The following is a 17,278-nucleotide window of genomic DNA, read 5'->3' as shown; positions in this document are numbered from 1 at the left end:
GGCCTATCTTTTCATCTCTTAAAAGCATTTTACAAATAGCAAAGGTCTTGATTTTGGTGAAGTCTAATTTATCATATTTTTTTTTCTCTTTTATGAATTGTGCTTCTGGTGTTGCATCTAGGAAATCTTTGCTAAGGTTTTCTTACTGGATTTTCTTATGGAAGTTTTTGAATTTTAGGTTTTATAGTAAATTCTGTAATCCATTTTGAGTTAATTTTAATCTGTGATCTGAGACATGGATTGAAGATGATTATTTTGTATATTGTTGATACAGCTATAGCATCATTTCTTGAAAAGACCATACATTCATTATTCAATTGCCTTTACTGTACTTTTGTCTAAATACAATTAACCATCTGTGTGTGGGTGTATTTCTTAACTCTATTCTGCTCTATTGATCTATTTTAATATAGCTGTATATTAAGAATTGGAATTAGGTAGTACAAATTCTCCAACTTTGTTCTTTTTCAAAGTTGTTTTGATTATTTTATCCTTTTGAATTTTCATTTATAATCAGTTTGTCGAATTCTACAAAAAAGCCTGCTGAAATATTGATTGGTATTGCCTTGAACCTATAGATCAATTTGGAGAGAACAGACGCCTCAATGATATCGACTCTTCTTATTTACGTACATAGTATATTCCTCAACTTATTTAGGTCTCCTTTCATTTTTCTTAGTAATATTTTATATATTTCAGTGCATGGATCTTATAATCTTTTATCAAATTTATCCCTAAGTATTTCATATTTTTGACAATATTGTACATGAAATTATTTTTAAAATTTCAATTCCTATTTTTTGATTTTTGTACTTTCTTTTTGGTGCATTCTATAGGATTATTTATATAGATAGTCATGTTGTCTATGAAGAAAGACAGTTTTCTTTCTTTCCTATTTGGATGCCTTTTATTTTCTGGCCTTATTGCACAGGCTGGAACTTGTGGCACAATGTTGAATAGAAGTGGTGAGAGTGTACATCCTTGTCTTGTTCTTGATTTTAGTTCCCTCACTATTGAGAGTGATGTTAGCTATAGATTTGTTGTTTATGCCTTTTATCAGGTTGAGAAAATTTCTTTTAATTCCTGGTTTGCTGAGAGTTATCAGGAATAGACAGTGCATTTTGTCAACTGAATTTTATACATTGATTGAGATGATTATTTTTTTCTTAATAAGAGGTATCACATTAATTTCTTAATGTTAGGCCATACTTGTACTCCTTAGATAAATCCTAGTTGGTGATGATATAGCATTCTTTTTATACATTGTTGATTAGACTTACTAAAATTTTGTTAGTAAGTTTTCCATCTATGTTCATGAAGTAAATTTATCTATAAACTTATTTTCTTGTAACATCTTTGTCTAATTTTGATACCAGAGTAATATTGGTCTCATAGAATTGGTCTCATAGAAGAGAGAATCTCTTAGAATCTCATAGAAGATTGGTCTCATAGAATATTTGTCTCTTCAATTTTCTATTTGGTAGAATTCACCAGTTAAGACAATTAGTTCTGAAGTTTTCTTTAAGGAAAGGTTTTCACTACAAATTTAATTTCTTTTTAATAGATATAAGATTAAGTTATTAATTTATTCTTGAGCGGGCTTTGGTAGTTTGTGTCTTTTAACGAATTTGACAATTTCATCTGAGTTGTAAGATTTATTTTCGTAAATGTTTTCATAAGATCATCTTATTCTTTAGAGGAGGGAGAGAGAGAGAGAGCATGCATGTAAGTTGGGGAGGGGCAGAAGGAGAGGGAAAGAGAATCTTTTTCCTTTTTTTTTTTTCTAATTTTTTTTTATGTTTATTTACTTTTGAGAGAAAGAGAGAGAGAGACAGAGGTGTGAACAGGGGAGGGGCAGACGCAGAGTCTGAAGCAGGGTCGAGGCTCTGAGCTGTCAGCACAGAACCCAATGCAGGGCTTGAACTCACAGACTGTGAGATCATGACCTGAGCTGAAGTTGGATGCTTAACCAACTGAGCCACCCAGGCTCCATGGGAAAGGGAGAATCTTAAGCAGGTTCCATGATCAGAGAGGAACTCTCACAACCCTGAGATCATGACCTGAGCTGAAATCAAGAGTCAGATGCTTAAATGACTGAGCCACCCAGACACCCCTATTATTCTTTTAATATAGGTAGAACTTGTAGTGATGTTACCATGCTCATTCTTGATATTGGTAATTTGTATCTTCTTTCTTAAATTGTTCAGTCAGTCCAGTGGTTTTTCAGTTTACTGAGGCTCTCAAAGAACCAGTTTTGGATTTCACTGATTTTTTTTTCTTATTTAAAAAAAAAAAAGTTAATTTATTTATTTTGAGAGAGAGAGAGTGAGAGCACATGCAAGTGGGGTAAGGGGCAGAAAGAGAGGGGGAGAGAAAATTCAAAAGACTCTATGCTCAGAGCAGAGCCCGACTTGGGGCTCAGTCTCATGACCATGACATCATGATCTGAGCTGAGATCAAGAGTGGGATGCTTAGCCAACTGAGCCACCCAGGTGCCCCAACTTTTTTCTTTATAATTACCTTCTTCCTTATAGTTTCTTAAGGCGTAAGTTTATTAATTTGAGATCTTTCTTTTTATGTATAAATTTCTTTCTCAGTGATACTTTAAGCCTCATCTCACATTTTTTTTAAACTGGAGTTATTTTTATTTTTTTAAAGTTTTTATTTAAATTTCAGTTAGTTAATATATAGTGTAATATTAGTTTCAGGTGTACATTATAGTGACTCAACACTTCCATACATCACCTGGTGCTCATCATGACAAGTGCACGCCTTAATCCCCATCACCTATTTAATCCACCTCCCATCCATCTCCTGTCTGGTAACCATCACTTTGTTCTCTATAGTTAAGAGTCTGTTTTTTGGTTTGCCTTTCTTTATCTTGCTTTCCTTCCCCCCCCCCCCCCCCCTTTACTCATTTGTTTTGTTTCTTAAATCATACGGGAATTTGTCTTTCTCTGACTTATTTTACTTGGCATAATAGTCTCTAGCTCCATCCATGACATTGCAAAAGGCAGATTGCATTCTTTTTTTATAGATGAGTCATATTCCATTGTATGTATATGTATGTATTCATAGTAGTATTCATTTACTAATGTACAATTGTAGTGTTTTCATAAATTGGCAATTGTAGACAATGCAGCTATAAACACTGGGGTGCATATATTCCTTTGAATTAGTATTTTTGTATTCCTTGGGTAAATACCCAGTAGTACAATTGCTGGATTATAGGGTACATTTTAATTATGTTTGGTATCATTTTCATTCAGCTCAAAATACTTTGGAATTTCTCTTTTGATTTCTTCTTTGATCCATGCATTATTTAGAAGTGAGTTGCTTAGCTTCCAAATATTTCAAGATTTCCAGGCCACTTCTGTGCTTGATCCCTTCTCTTCTCTTCTCTCTTCTCTTCTCTTCTCTTCTCTTCTCTTCTCTTCTCTTCTCTTCTCTTCAGATTTTACTTTTAAGTAATGTCTACATCCAAAGTGGAGCCTGAACCTACAATTCCAAGATCAAGAGTCGCATGCTCTACCAACTGAGCCAGCCAGGTGTCCCTCTGCTCTTGATTTCTGATATAATTCCACTTTGGTGAAGTAATATACATTGCATTACTTGAATTTTTAAAAACATATTGAGACCTGTGTTATGGCTTAGAATATGGTCTGTCTTGATAAATGTTTCAAACGCATTTGAGAAGAATGTGTATTCTTCTGTTGATAGGTGGAGTCTTCCATAAATGTCTATTAGTTCAAGCTGGTTGAGAGTGCTATTAAAGTCATCTATACCCCTGCTGAATTTTAGTCTACTTGTTTCATCAATATTTAAGAGAAGTATTGAAATCTCTGGTAAAACTGTAAATTTTTATTCTCTTTTTGGTTCTTTTATATATTGATCCTTTAATATAATTATGAAAAAAACCCCTCTTTATCCCTGGTAATATTTTATTGCTTTGAAATATACTTTGACAACTATTAACATCACAGTCTATCTTGAAGTAATATTACATACCACTTAGGAGCCTTAAAATAGAATATTTCCATTTCTTCCTCCTAGTCTTTTGGATACTGTTTTTACAAATTTTTACTTATACTTCTGTAATAAACCCTATACTGCAATGTTATTTTTTTCTTAAAAAAGTAAATTATTTTTGAAATACACTTACAAAAGTATTATTGGGGTGCCTGGCTGGCTCATTCAGTAAAGGATGTGACCTTTTTTTAAGTTTATTTATTTTGAGAGACAGTGCGTGTGCATGCATGCAAGTGGGGGAGGGACAGAGAGAGAGGGAGAGAGAGGATCCCAAGCAGGTCTGCACTGTCTGCACAGAGCCAATGCAGGGCTCTGTCCCACAAACCATGAGATTATGACCTGAGCCGAAATCAAGAGTTGGACGCTTAACCGACTGAGCCACCCAGGTGCCCCAAGCATGTGACTCTTGAACTCAGGGTCATGAATTCAAGTCTCGTGTTGGGCATGGAGACTACTTAAAAAAATTATTAATCATTGTTAACTAACTACTCCTGACCCTTTGTAAGCCTTTGTGAAAGGACTGTTCTCTTTCCTCCTTTCCCGCACATCTTTCCTCTGCCGTTGGCAGTTTTCTTAATGTGCTGATCAGTACTCAGATGAAGACTCAGTGGAGAACCTATGAAGATCTCTGGAACTCTGAGAAACTCTCTTCTTTTAGTTCTTTGTTCTAAGGATGCTGCCTAATTTGGCTTCCTGGGCTCTGCATGGGTTTCCCCTTCTAGCTCTGAGGCTTGGAAACTATCCAGGCAGTAACCTGGATCAGTGATAAGATTTATTTCATTTGTTTCTTCTTCCTCAGGGATCACCACGTCCAATGTTAGAAAATTGTTCCACATGTTTTGTTCTGTTTCTTAGGTGTTTCAAGCAGAAAGGTAAACCCAGTTCCTGTTAACCTATCTTGGCTGAAAGCAGAAATCTCTAATTTCATCTGGTTTTCATAGCATTTGACACAAATGATCTCTTCCTCTTTTGTGACACTTTCCTTTGTTGGCTTCTATGATACCATACCCTCCTGGCTTTCTTTTTATTTTCTAGCCATTCTCTAGATTCCTTTGTTGGCGACTGCTTTTCTACCTGAATTTAAATTTTGCTGGGTCCTGCTTCTCAATATCCTGTCCTAGTTGCTTCTCCATCTATAATTTATTTCTAATTAGACAGCTTTAATCAGGTCCATCAGGTCTATTACTTAACCACTGTCATCTCTTCCCTGCCTTGTTCTCCCTGATCCCACTCTGGTTCCCAAACACCATTCTCCACACAGCAGCCAAATCAAACAGATTGGTTCATGCACTTTTCTGAATAAGACCCTCTCATGCAACAGTTCTTAACCTGCTTTGTGTCAGGGACTCCTCTGGAAGACTGATGAAATCTGAGGACTCCTTACCAGAAGGATTTATAACAATGTGCTAAATAACCCATGGGTCTCAAAGAAAACCAATAAATTGAAATATAGTATTCAAAATATTTAACAAAAAATTCAAAGTTGTGACACAGTTATGGTTGTGTTTCATTATTAGCATATTAAATAACAAGATATAATAGTGATGAGTGTAAAGATATTCTAACATGTCTATAACAACTGTAATGAGATATCAAAATTTCTGTGATTTTCATTGGTGATGTTATAGGCCCTGGTCATAATACTGTAGTTTGTTGTTCATATTCATAATTAAATTAATTTCTCATCAAGGATAGGTGGGAAAAAAGTTATGATATTTTTTCTAATTCAGGTTAATTGCCTCTGAATTCTGTCCAGATTTTCCTTGTGGGTCACGGACCACTGGTTAAAAACCTCTGATGGCTTTCTGACAGAGTAAGGAAAGAATCTAAAAGACAAGATCAAAATCTTACTATGGTCTACAAGGTGCTGCCTGATCCAGCCCCTGAGTATCTCACACAACTCTTTGCTCCTTAGTCACTGTGACCCCAACTCCAGGCTCTTATATTAGCTGTTCCCCCTATTTAAAATAATACCACCTCTGTCTTGGCTACTGATTTATTACCTTTTGGGTCCAAATGCACCCTTTTGCCTGATAAATATTTTTCCTTTATCAGATAGTAAGATGTCAAGCTGTGTCAGTTGAGGGTACTGGAAAAACACCACAGGGGGGAGTTTTTCTTTATGGTGGCTTACTGGGAAGGCTCCTGCAGGATGAGTTTTTCTCTCTGCTACTCTCCTTGCACAGTTTTTTTCAGAGTTAATTGAGTGCAGTTTTCTCGTGTGTTTGGCCACCAAGTGCTTTGTCCAGCTCTTGGCTTGGCCAGGAGAGGCCTAACCATGGGACCCAGATAGCACTGGCCTGTGATTCAGCCAGGTCACTAACGCATGCACCTTACTACACATGGGGCTGTACTTGACTCTTGCATAGGGCAACCTGTCCAGTTCCTGGTTCCAACAGTGCCCTGTAGCTTCTCCTGGCACCTAGGGGTTCTGGCATGCCACAGGACAGATTTCCAGCAAACCCCACCAGTGAGGTATCTTATCAACTTCTCTGCCATCCAGTGAACAAAAGTTGTGCCCTTTGAAGTGAGGCATGAATCTCAACCTTGGCTGGGGAAGAATCAGGGCTCTTCTTTGGGTCTCTATTTCAACCTCACTAGTGGTTGCTACTTTTGTCTGCTACCTCTGCATTCTTTAGAATTCTCTTAATTTTCACTAGCCAAATACTGCTACGTCTAAAGGAACTAGAAAAAGAAGGGCAAAGCCCATTCTTAAGAGATTTCTTGCCTCCAAAATGACCTGTGACATAAATGCAGTCTTATTTGAGGACCTCTTTCTTAGAGCATTACTGTAATACTACAGTGAAGTTTGGGAAAGATTTGCTTTATACACTTAGTGCTAAAGTAATATTTTATCATATATTCTAAATATTATAAGAATTAAATGAAAATTAATTGGAGAACATGTGGGTAAAACTTGTTGATATTTGTTAAACCATTACCTCTTTATATTGGATGGATTCCTCAGACTTGCCAGTAAAGTCTGACTTGATGTTACTCATAGAGCACAGAGAAACTGAGTTGGTATTTTTTTCAGTAGAATATGCCATTGGTCCCATCTGTTCATCAGCTTTTTTAATATCCTTAAATGAAGAATATACATGTCACCATTAGAATAATGCCTTCAAAATTCAAAAGAATTTTATTAAGCATCCCTCTAAAACTGTATTGCATCTGATACTGAAAGTGATATATTCTTGTGCAGTTCTTGCTGAAGTTTTCAGGCTTGATAGAGGACTAGTAAGTCCAACTTATACTAAAATGTTAGTGGGTGACAATAGCTTATTGTGCTTTCTTTTCCAAAGACCTGTATAATTAACTGGAGAGAACAATGCCTTAGTTGAAAACAACTATTCCACTAGAAGGGACAGATTTTAGTAAAAAGAACTTTGTGAGGGAGAAGACTTCAAAGATACTCTTTCTGATTCCTTATTCCTAGCCTTTCATGAAACTTATAAATTTATAACATATAGCTAGGCACTTAAATGTGATGCTGGCTCTAGGCTTGAGAGAAATGTCAGGAGACAATAACACTTGCTAGGCCTGCAACTGCTGCCCCTTCTAAACTGATTGGAAAGCAACTCAATGGGCCAGCTCCTAGAGAATAAGAAATCGCAGAGACATCAAGTTAACTTTAAAGACACTGTTTAAATGATAGGGCAAGGAGGAAGTTCTAAACCAGACTGCTCCAAGTCTAGTTTTTGGGCTTTTTGGCTACTCAGAGAAATGAGATCAGATTTAGTGAAATAAAGAAAAACTACACGTTCTCTGCTCAACTGAATATGGTGTGAGTAAATTTGTGACTTCCCCACGAAGAGATGAAGAGGGAGACAAGACAGAAATGAGGAGCCCAGTTTGGATGATGGTGTCCCAGACCAGGTTGGAGCAGAGACAGACAGCCTTAGGTGAATTTAGGTGCAAAAGAGCATATGCATATGGAAGGCTTTCCAGACACTGTGCTTCTTTGACAAGCTTAACAACTGTTAATCAGTCATTTCAAAGTATGGTAAGCTTTAACCAGCTTTATAGTATCTTAACATCTTTAATCAGACATTCTTTTATACTATCACTTTATTTATTTATTTATTTTTCTATAAATTTCTCTACCAAGAAAGAAATCATTTACTTGGATTTTTTCAGGAGCTATTTATTTTGTGGCAGGCTTAAAATGAAATTTTGACCTCTTCTCATAATAAATTTTTCTAAGAAGGTGTTTAACAGGTCAAAGGCAATTTCTTTTCCTGAGAAGACTGCTAGACAAAATACTTATGATAGGAAGTTTTAGTATGTATCTATCCACCAGTTTTTATTTCATTTCATGTGAAAAAATCACTAAAGGAATATGTCTGTAAGTAATCATATATGTTTAAGATAAATAATTACAGCATTACTCTTCCTGGTTTGAACTTTTCTAAAAAGTTTGATTGGATAATACTAGCAATAGTAATATAATAAAATTTAGTATGACAACAATAACTCTAAATACTTTACATGAATGACTCATTTAATACTTACAGTAATTCATAAATAAGTTACTTTTATTTTCTCCATGTTAAAGATTAGAAAACTGAGGCACAGGGAATTTAAATAATTTACCTAAGGGCCTAAAACTATTAAGTGGCATAGTCAGAATTTCAAATTATGGTGTCTCCAGAGCTCATAACCCTAACCACTGCTATGCTGCTTCTTGTGATTGATTCTCTTAACAACAGTAACTTTACAACACTTTTGAGCATCATGAATTCTAACAAACTGATTCATTTGGACATTACAGGTATAGTGGCAAATAAGCACTTTCAGAGTTTCAGAAATGCGTTACTGTTTAGGTAGATACCACACATGTTATGTTTGCTATGCAGTACCCAGAATATTGTAGTTGTTCACTGAGTATTAAAAATGGTATTGTTTTATCAGAATGAATCTTATTTTTGGTAATCAGAGACTACTAATCCATTTTGAATAAGGTGTTTTAAATACTTATACATTTATACCACAAACATTCAATTTTTGTTTTCCTTACATTGTGAAACTCTTTAACATAAGACCTAATAATGGAGTGTTAGTTTAGTTATAATGAAAAATAAAGGCACGTTACTTCAAAGAAAGATACAAGTGTAGTAGTTTTAAAAAACATCAAAATAGGGTTAATTTAACCATAGCTATTTGCTTTTATTGGTATCCTTATTAGTTTGAAAATATGGAACTTAATAATTTCATAAGTTATCAGGTCTACTCTGGAATGAAAATCATACAGATTCAACTGTCATATAATGGCTAATTTTATTTTTAAAGAAAAATATGGCCTAATATGAAATAAAATTGAAACTGGCAGGTTTTGAATCTATATAAGATTACATTTTCAAACTTTTTTTTTTTTTTTACTCTGACTGCTTTATAGAAGGTGTTTAAAAATAATTCATTCTAGCATTGTGGAGAAAGCTAGGGTTCAGAATGTGAAGTTTTAAGTGTGAGGAGGACACGGAGGCTCATAACTTTCTAAATTTCATAATTTGTGAAATAATATTTTTAATTAAGTTTTCCATTGTAATTCCAGTACAGTTAACATACAGTGTTATATTAGTTCCACGCATACAATATAGTGATTCAACAATTCCATACATCTTGACCTACGTACTGACCTATTTTCACTGAGCATTACACTCTCTAGCTCTGTTCATGTCATTTCAAATGGTAAGATTTCATAATTTTTTATGGCTGAATAATATTCCACTGTATATATACACCACATCTTCTTTACCCATTTATCAATCAAAGGACACTTAGGCTGTTTCTATAATTTGGCTATTGTAAATAAAGTTGCAATAAATACAGGGGTGCATGTATCCCTTTGAATTAGTGTTTTTGTATTTTTTGGGTGAATACCAAGTAGTGCAACTACTGGATAATAGGACAGTTTTACTTTCAACTTTTTGAGGACGCTCTATTCTGTTTTCCACAGTGGCTTCATCAGTTTACATTCCCACCAATAATGCATGAGGGTTTTTCTTCACACCCTCACTAACACTTGTTGTTTCTTTTTTCTTTTCTTTTTTTTATTTATTTTGAGAGAAAGAAAGAGAGAAAGAGAGTGCATGTGCAGGTGTGGGGCAGAGAGAGAGAGGGCTCTCAGTGTAGAGTCCGATGTGGGGCTCGACCCCATGTACCATGAGACCATGACCTGAGCCAAAATCTGGAGTTGGATGCTTAACCAAGTGAGCCATACAGGCATCCATTTCTTGTGTTTTTGATTTTCACCATTTTGATAGGTGTGAGGTGATATCTCACTGTAGTTTTGATTTGAATTTCCCTGATGATGAGTGATGTTGAGCATTTTTTCATGTTGGTCATCTGGATGTCTTCTTTGGAAGCCTGTTTGCAGTGTGCCTGGCAAATATTAGGTGCTAGGTTCCCATTAATTCTTTAATTTTCATCATATTATCTAGCAAAATGCTGGGGATATTAGTCACATTGCATTTATTCACAGAGGAATTATAAATAAGCCTTGGTTGCTTTGTGAAATCTAAGATTATGATTCAGGACCTCTGTGGTATGATCTCTGAAAGGTTAAAAAAAAAACAACCCTGCTAACATAGCATTATGTTACATAAACATTACCTGTGACATTACAAGCGAATAATATAGACCTTGTTTTGTCATTAATTCAGCATGTATTCCTTTTTCTGCCACCATCCCATCTTTTATGGTCACAATCAGATCTGCACTTCGAATAGTGGAAAGTCGGTGTGCTATGACAATTGTAGTTCGACCTTTGCTTGCCTACAAAACAGTAAGTATAGAAAACAAATATGAAATTAATAGAAATAACAAACTTTGCAATATTCAAAAAAGCTTGTTATTTTAAATATTAAGGAATCCTTGAATCTAGAAATTTGGACTTAAATGGATTAGGAAGACCAATAAAAATAATTTGGTAATTTAAAATGTAAACATACTCCTATCATAAGATCCATCCATTTAAATCCCAGATATTTATTCAAGAGAAATAAAAGTGCATGTCCACAGAAAGGCTTACATATGAATGTTCAGAGCAACCTTATGTGTAATATCCCAAAACTACAAACAAACTTAATAACTTAAATGGGCATCGATACCAATAAGCTCAAACAGGGGTACAACCATACAATGGAATACTATTTACCAATAAAAAGGAACTACTGATACATTCCACAATAAGGACAGGTCTGAAAACAAGTATGCTGAGTGCAAGAAGTCAGAGAGTATAGAATACATAATGTATGATTCTATATACACAAAGTTCTAGAAAATACATACTAATTTATACTGGCAGTAAACAAACCAGGGGTGGTCAAGAGCCAGGTAGAAGAAAGAGGGTTGGGATGGAGTATTTACAAAACGCATGTAAAAGTTTTGAGGAATGATTGGTTGGCTATGTTGATTGTGGTGGTTTCACAGGTGTACATTTATGCCCAAACTTTTCTAAGTGTATACTTTTATATGTGCAGTGTAAGTCAATTAAACCTCAAGGAAAAAGAATCTCAAACAAAAGAACCAGCTTATTTATACCACCCAAGGTGGCCATTCTTGAAGTTCTGTAAGAATCCTGAATGGGACTGAGGCATTTTAATGAAGGTTATGCAAATGTAATGATAAAGTAGATTGAGGAGCAACTAACTATTGTAGGTAGAAAGATTTATTTTTCTTAATTTTGGCAAAGTCTGATGAAGCACACATAATTATATTGTTAATTGGCAATTACTAGAATATGTGAGTTTCTCTAGGTGATATTTATGTGATATAGTCTGAAGAAGACAAGTCTAAACACTAAAATGCGTAGTGCTCCCTTTATTTTTCATAGTGCAAATATAGACTTCTTTTCCTTCCAAGATTTTATTTAAATTTGTTAGTTAACACATAGTGTAGTATTGGTTTCAGGAGTAGAATTTAGTTATTCCAAACCTATATATAACACCCAGGACTCATCACAACAAGTGCCCTCCTTAATGCCCATCACCCATTTAGCCCATTCCAATAAACAGTGGAGCTCATGCATCCCTTCAAATCAGTATTTCTGTATCCTTTGGGTAAATACCTAGTAGTGCAATTGTGGGGGTAGTCCTATTTTTAACTTTTTTGAGGAAATCTCCATACTGTTTTCCAGAATAGCTGCACCAGTTTGCATTCCCATCAACAGCGTAAGAGAATTCCCCTTTCTCTGCATCTTTGCCAACACCTGTTATTTCCTGTGTTGTTAATTTTAGCTATTCTGACAGATGTGAGGTGATATCTCATTGTGGTTTTGATTTGCATTTCCCTGATGATGAGTGATGTTGAGCATTTTTTCATGTGTCTGTTAGCCATTTGTATATCTTCTTTAGACAAATGTCTGTTCATGTCTTCTGCCCATTTCTTAACTGGATTACTTTTTTTTTTTTTTTTTTTTTAACGTTTATTTATTTTTGGGACAGAGAGAGACAGAGCATGAATGGGGGAGGGGCAGAGAGAGAGGGAGACACAGAATCGGAAGCAGGCTCCAGGCTCTGAGCCATCAGCCCAGAGCCTGACGCGGGGCTCGAACTCACGGACCGCGAGATCGTGACCTGAGCTGAAGTCGGACGCTTAACCGACGGAGCCACCCAGGCGCCCCGGATTACTTATTTTTTTGATGTTGAGTTTGATAAGTTCTTTATAGATTTTGAATACTAGCTCTTTAACCAATATGTCATTTGCAAATATCTTTTCCCATTCTGTTGGTTGCCTTTTAGTTTTGTTGATTGTTTCCTTTGCTGTGCAGAAGCTTTTTATCTTGGTGAAGTCCCAATAGTTCATTTTTGCTTTTGTTTCCCTTGCCTCCAGAGATGTGTCTAGTAAGAAGTTGCTGCAGCTGAGGTTAAAGAGGTTGTTGCCTGTGTTCTTCTCTAGGATTCTGATGGTTTCCTGTCTCACATTTAGGTTTTTCACCCATTTTGAATATATTTTTGTGTATGGTGTAAGAAAGTGGTCCTATATAAACATGGGTGAATGATAATTGGGAAGAGAGTTTTTATTGTTTGTTTTTTGTTTTCCTCAGTCTATTATTTTTATGTGGTAATTCTAAGTCTTGCTTATGAATGGTATAATATAATAGGCAAATTTTTTTTGTTTTATTTTTTATTAAAAATTTTTTTCAGTTTATTTATTTTGAGAGAGACAGAGGCAGCACACGTGCATGTGAGTAGGGGAAGGGCAGAAAGAGTGGGAGAGAGAGAGACAGAGAGAGAGAGAGAGAGAGAGAATATGAGAATCCCCAGCAGGCTCTGCACTATCAGCACAGAGCCTAATGTGGGGCTCAAACTCGTGAACCATGAGATCATGACCTGAGCCAAAACCAAGAATCAGACGCTTAACCAACTGAGCCATCCAGGCACCCCTAGTTTAGTTTTTTAAAATCAACTTTATTTTAGGATCGTTTCAATTTAGGGAAAATTTGCAAAGATACTACGGTATTCATGTACCCTGCACACAGTATCCCCCAGTGTCAATATCTGACATTTCTATGGTGCATTTTTTACAACAAATGAACCAGTATCAATATCTTATCAACTAAATTCTATACTTTATTCATATTTCCTTAATATTTACCTATTATCTTTTTTCTGCTCCCAGATCCCCTTCAAAATACATTGCCATTTAGGCATCATGTCTCCTCAGGCTCCTCTAGTTGTGACAATTTCTCAGATATTCCTTATTTTGTACAAACTTGGTATTTGAGGAATACCAGTCAGATACTCTGTAAAATGTCTCTCAATTTGCATTTGTCTGATGTGCCTAAGTTTTAGAGGTAAGACATTCAGACTATACTAATCCCACTTTTCTCATTTCAACTTCAAGTCTGAATTGTATTCTGGATCTTGGAGACCTGAGACTTGCCTACAGCATCTTAAAGGGGAATGAATGTAAGAATGCTGTTGTTGAGTGGGCATTCATTAGCACTACCAGTGCAAAGGTGAAAACACTCAAGACACCCAGGTTCCTGACCCATATCTCTCTCATTTATTCAATTACATTTCCTTGAGGTGACAAATGTTATTTCTTAAAAGCAACCAGATCTCAAAACTTACTGATGAAGCTATAAGATGTTACCAATTAGCTCAATGATTTCACAATACTATTAAATATTTCTCATAGCAAATTCATATGTATGAAATTTACTTAAAAATATAAAAGGGCACATATAACACATATACTCTAAGGAGAATGTAGGACAGAAGGAGTTGTAAAATCAAACAATGCGGAGACTGCAATTAGAAAAGGTTTGAGAAGAGTATGCAGTCTCGTGACATAATCAGAATTATAAGGTTTCTTGAAGCAGGTTGTATTGTTCTAGACCTTCTTTTCTTCATGGGAGACTCACTTTGCAGGCATTTTTACAGACCTATCTACTAATATTTCTTCACTTCTTCGGCATTAATTATGGAACAAGTTTACTTATTTTGCAAAAGTTCATGCTGTTGTCTGACATCTGAAAACAGACTGTAAGGGATGACATTTCTGCAGCTGTGCCTCAGTGAGCACTGATGTTCCCTCAGACTGGAATGGCCTGCACTTACTCATCTCTACCATCTTTACTCTGCTAAGCTCATGGTCTAAACTCTAAACATTTGATTAACTTATTATAGAATGATTAATGTTTGAATGTATCAAATAAATCACATTGCCAATTAGAAAAATCGATATATAGAAGGTTTTCTTATTTTGGGGGAGGACAAGGCTTAGGAATACTTTAGATTTACAGAAACCACTCTTGTCTTGAGGGGAAGATGGCAGTGTAGGAAGACTCTGAGCTCACTGCGTCCTGCTGATCACTTGGATTCCACCTACACCTGCCTAAATAACCCAGAGAACTGCCAGAAGACTAGCAGAATGGAGTCTCCGGAGCCAAGTGCAGATGAGAGATCCACGCAAGAGGGTAGGAAGGGCAGCGATGCGGTGCGCGCTCCACGGACTGGCGGGAGGGAGCCAGGGCGGAGGGGCGGCCCGCCGGCCAAGCAGAGCCCCTGAGTCTGGCTTGCAAAAGCGGAGGGGCCGGACGGAGTGTGTTCCGACAGCAAGCGGGACTTAACATCTGGAAGGTTATAAACTAACAGCTCTGCTCAGAGAATGGGAGGGCTGGAGGACAACCGGAGGGAGAGTTGTTGAGCCCCAGAGGACAGAGCGCAGCTTGGCGGGGAACAAAGGCACTCGCCAGCGCCATCTCCCTCGCCAATCCCCCAGCCAAAATCCCAAAGGGAACCAGTTCCTGCCAGGGAACTTGCTTGCTCCAAGCAAACACCCAACGCTGTGCTTCTGCGGATCCATCCCTCCGGCGGGTCTGACTCCCTCTCGGTGCCACGGGGCCCCTCCCGAAGCGGATCACTGAAGGAAAAGCGAGCTGAGCCTGCCCTTCCTGCCCCTGTGCACCTTGCCGATCCACCCCAGCTAATACGCCAGATCCCCAGAACCACAAGCCTGGCAGTGTGCAAGTAGCCCAGACGGGCCACGCCACCCCACAGTGAATCCCGCCCCCAGGAGAGGGGAAGATAAGGTACACACCAGTCTGACTATGGCCCCAGGGGTGGGCTGGGGGCAGACATCAGGTCTGACTGCGGCCCCGCCCACCAACTCCAGTTATACACCACAGCACAGGGGAAGTGCACTGCAGGTCCGCACCACTCCAGGGACTATCCAAAATGACCAAACGGAAGAATTCCCCTCAGAAGAATCTCCAGGAAATAACAACCGCTAATGAACCGATCAAAAACGATTTAAACAATATAACAGAAAGTGAATTTAGAATAATAGTCATAAAATTAATCGCTGGGCTTGAAAACAGTATAAAGGACAGCAGAGAATCTCTTGCTACAGAGATCAAGGGACTAAGGAACAGCCAGGAGGAGCTAAAAAATGCTATCAATGAGCTGCAAAATAAAATGGAGACAGCCACGGTTCGGATTGAAGAGGCAGAGGAGAGAACAGGTGAACTAGAAGATAAAATTATGAAAAAGAAGAAGCTGAGAAAAAGATAAAAAAATCCAGGAGTATCAGGGGAAAATTAGAGAACTAAGTGATGCACTAAAGAGAAATAATATACACATAATTGGTATTCCAGATGAGGAAGAGAGAGGGAAAGGGGCTGAAGGGGTACTTGAAGAAATAATGGCTGAGAACTTCCCTGATCTGGGGAAGGAAAAAGGCATTGGAATCCAAGAGGCACAGAAAACTCCCTTCAGACGTAACTTGAATCGATCTTCTGCACGACATATCATAGTGAAACTGGCAAAATACAAGGATAAAGAGAAAATTCTGAAAGCAGCTAGAGATTAACGTGCTCTAACATATAAAGGGAGACCTATAAGACTCGTGACCAATCTCTACCGAAACTTGGCAGGCCAGAAAGGAATGACAGGAGATCTTCAATGTGATGAACAGAAAAAAAAATATGCAGCCGAGAATCCTTTACCCAGCAAGTTTGTCATTTAGAATAGAAGGAGAGATAAAGGTCTTCCCAAACAAATAAAAACTGAAGGAATTTGTCACCACTAAACCAGCCCTACAAGAGATCCTAAGGGGGATCCTGTGAGACAAAGTACCAGAGACATCGCTACAAGCATGAAACCTATGGACATCACAATGACTCTAAACCCATATCTTTCTATAATAACACTGAATGTAAATGGACTAAATGCGCCAACCAAAAGACATAGGGTATCAGAATGGATAAAAAAACAAGACCCATCTATTTGCTGTCTACAGGAGACTCATTTTAGACCTGAGGACACCTTTAGGTTGAGAGTGAGGGGATGGAGAACTATTTATCATGTTACTGGAAGTCAAAAGAAAGCTGGAGTAGCCATACTTATATCAGACAAACTAGACTTTAAATTAAAGGCTGTAACAAGAGATGAAGAAGGGCATTATATAATAATTACAGGGTCTATCCATCAGGAAGAGCTAACAATTATAAATGTCTATGCGCCGAATACAGGAGCCCCCAAATATATAAAACAATTACTCACAAACATAAGCAACCTTATTGATAAGAATGTGGTAATTGCAGGGGACTTTAACACCCCACTTACAGAAATGGATAGATCATCTAGACACACGGTCAGTAAAGAAACAAGGGCCCTGAATGATACATTGGATCAGATGGACTTGACAGATATATTTAGAATTCTGCATCCCAAAGCAACAGAATATACTTTCTTCTCGAGTGGACATGGAACATTCTCCAAGATAGATCACAAAACAG

The 17,278-nt window shown here is 37.1% G+C and overlaps 1 protein-coding gene across 1 annotated transcript in view; it reads right to left on the bottom strand.

The window, feature by feature from the left end:
• Positions 1-17,278, bottom strand: part of ABCB5 (ATP binding cassette subfamily B member 5) — a 127,317-nt gene that overhangs the window by 50,925 nt on the left and 59,114 nt on the right. Inside the window, exons 15-16 of the mRNA XM_042927597.1 lie at positions 10,645-10,806; positions 6,972-7,112 (exon numbers count right to left, since the gene is read on the bottom strand). Of these exons, the coding sequence (XP_042783531.1) occupies positions 6,972-7,112; positions 10,645-10,806 (303 nt within the window). The remainder of the gene's footprint in view (positions 1-6,971; positions 7,113-10,644; positions 10,807-17,278) is intronic.

The sequence above is a fragment of the Panthera leo genome, chromosome A2, assembly GCF_018350215.1.
Source record: "Panthera leo isolate Ple1 chromosome A2, P.leo_Ple1_pat1.1, whole genome shotgun sequence".
Taxonomy (NCBI): Eukaryota; Metazoa; Chordata; class Mammalia; order Carnivora; family Felidae; genus Panthera; species Panthera leo.
Note: the sequence above shows the minus strand (reverse complement) of the source record. Positions and strands in the feature narration are given on the sequence as shown.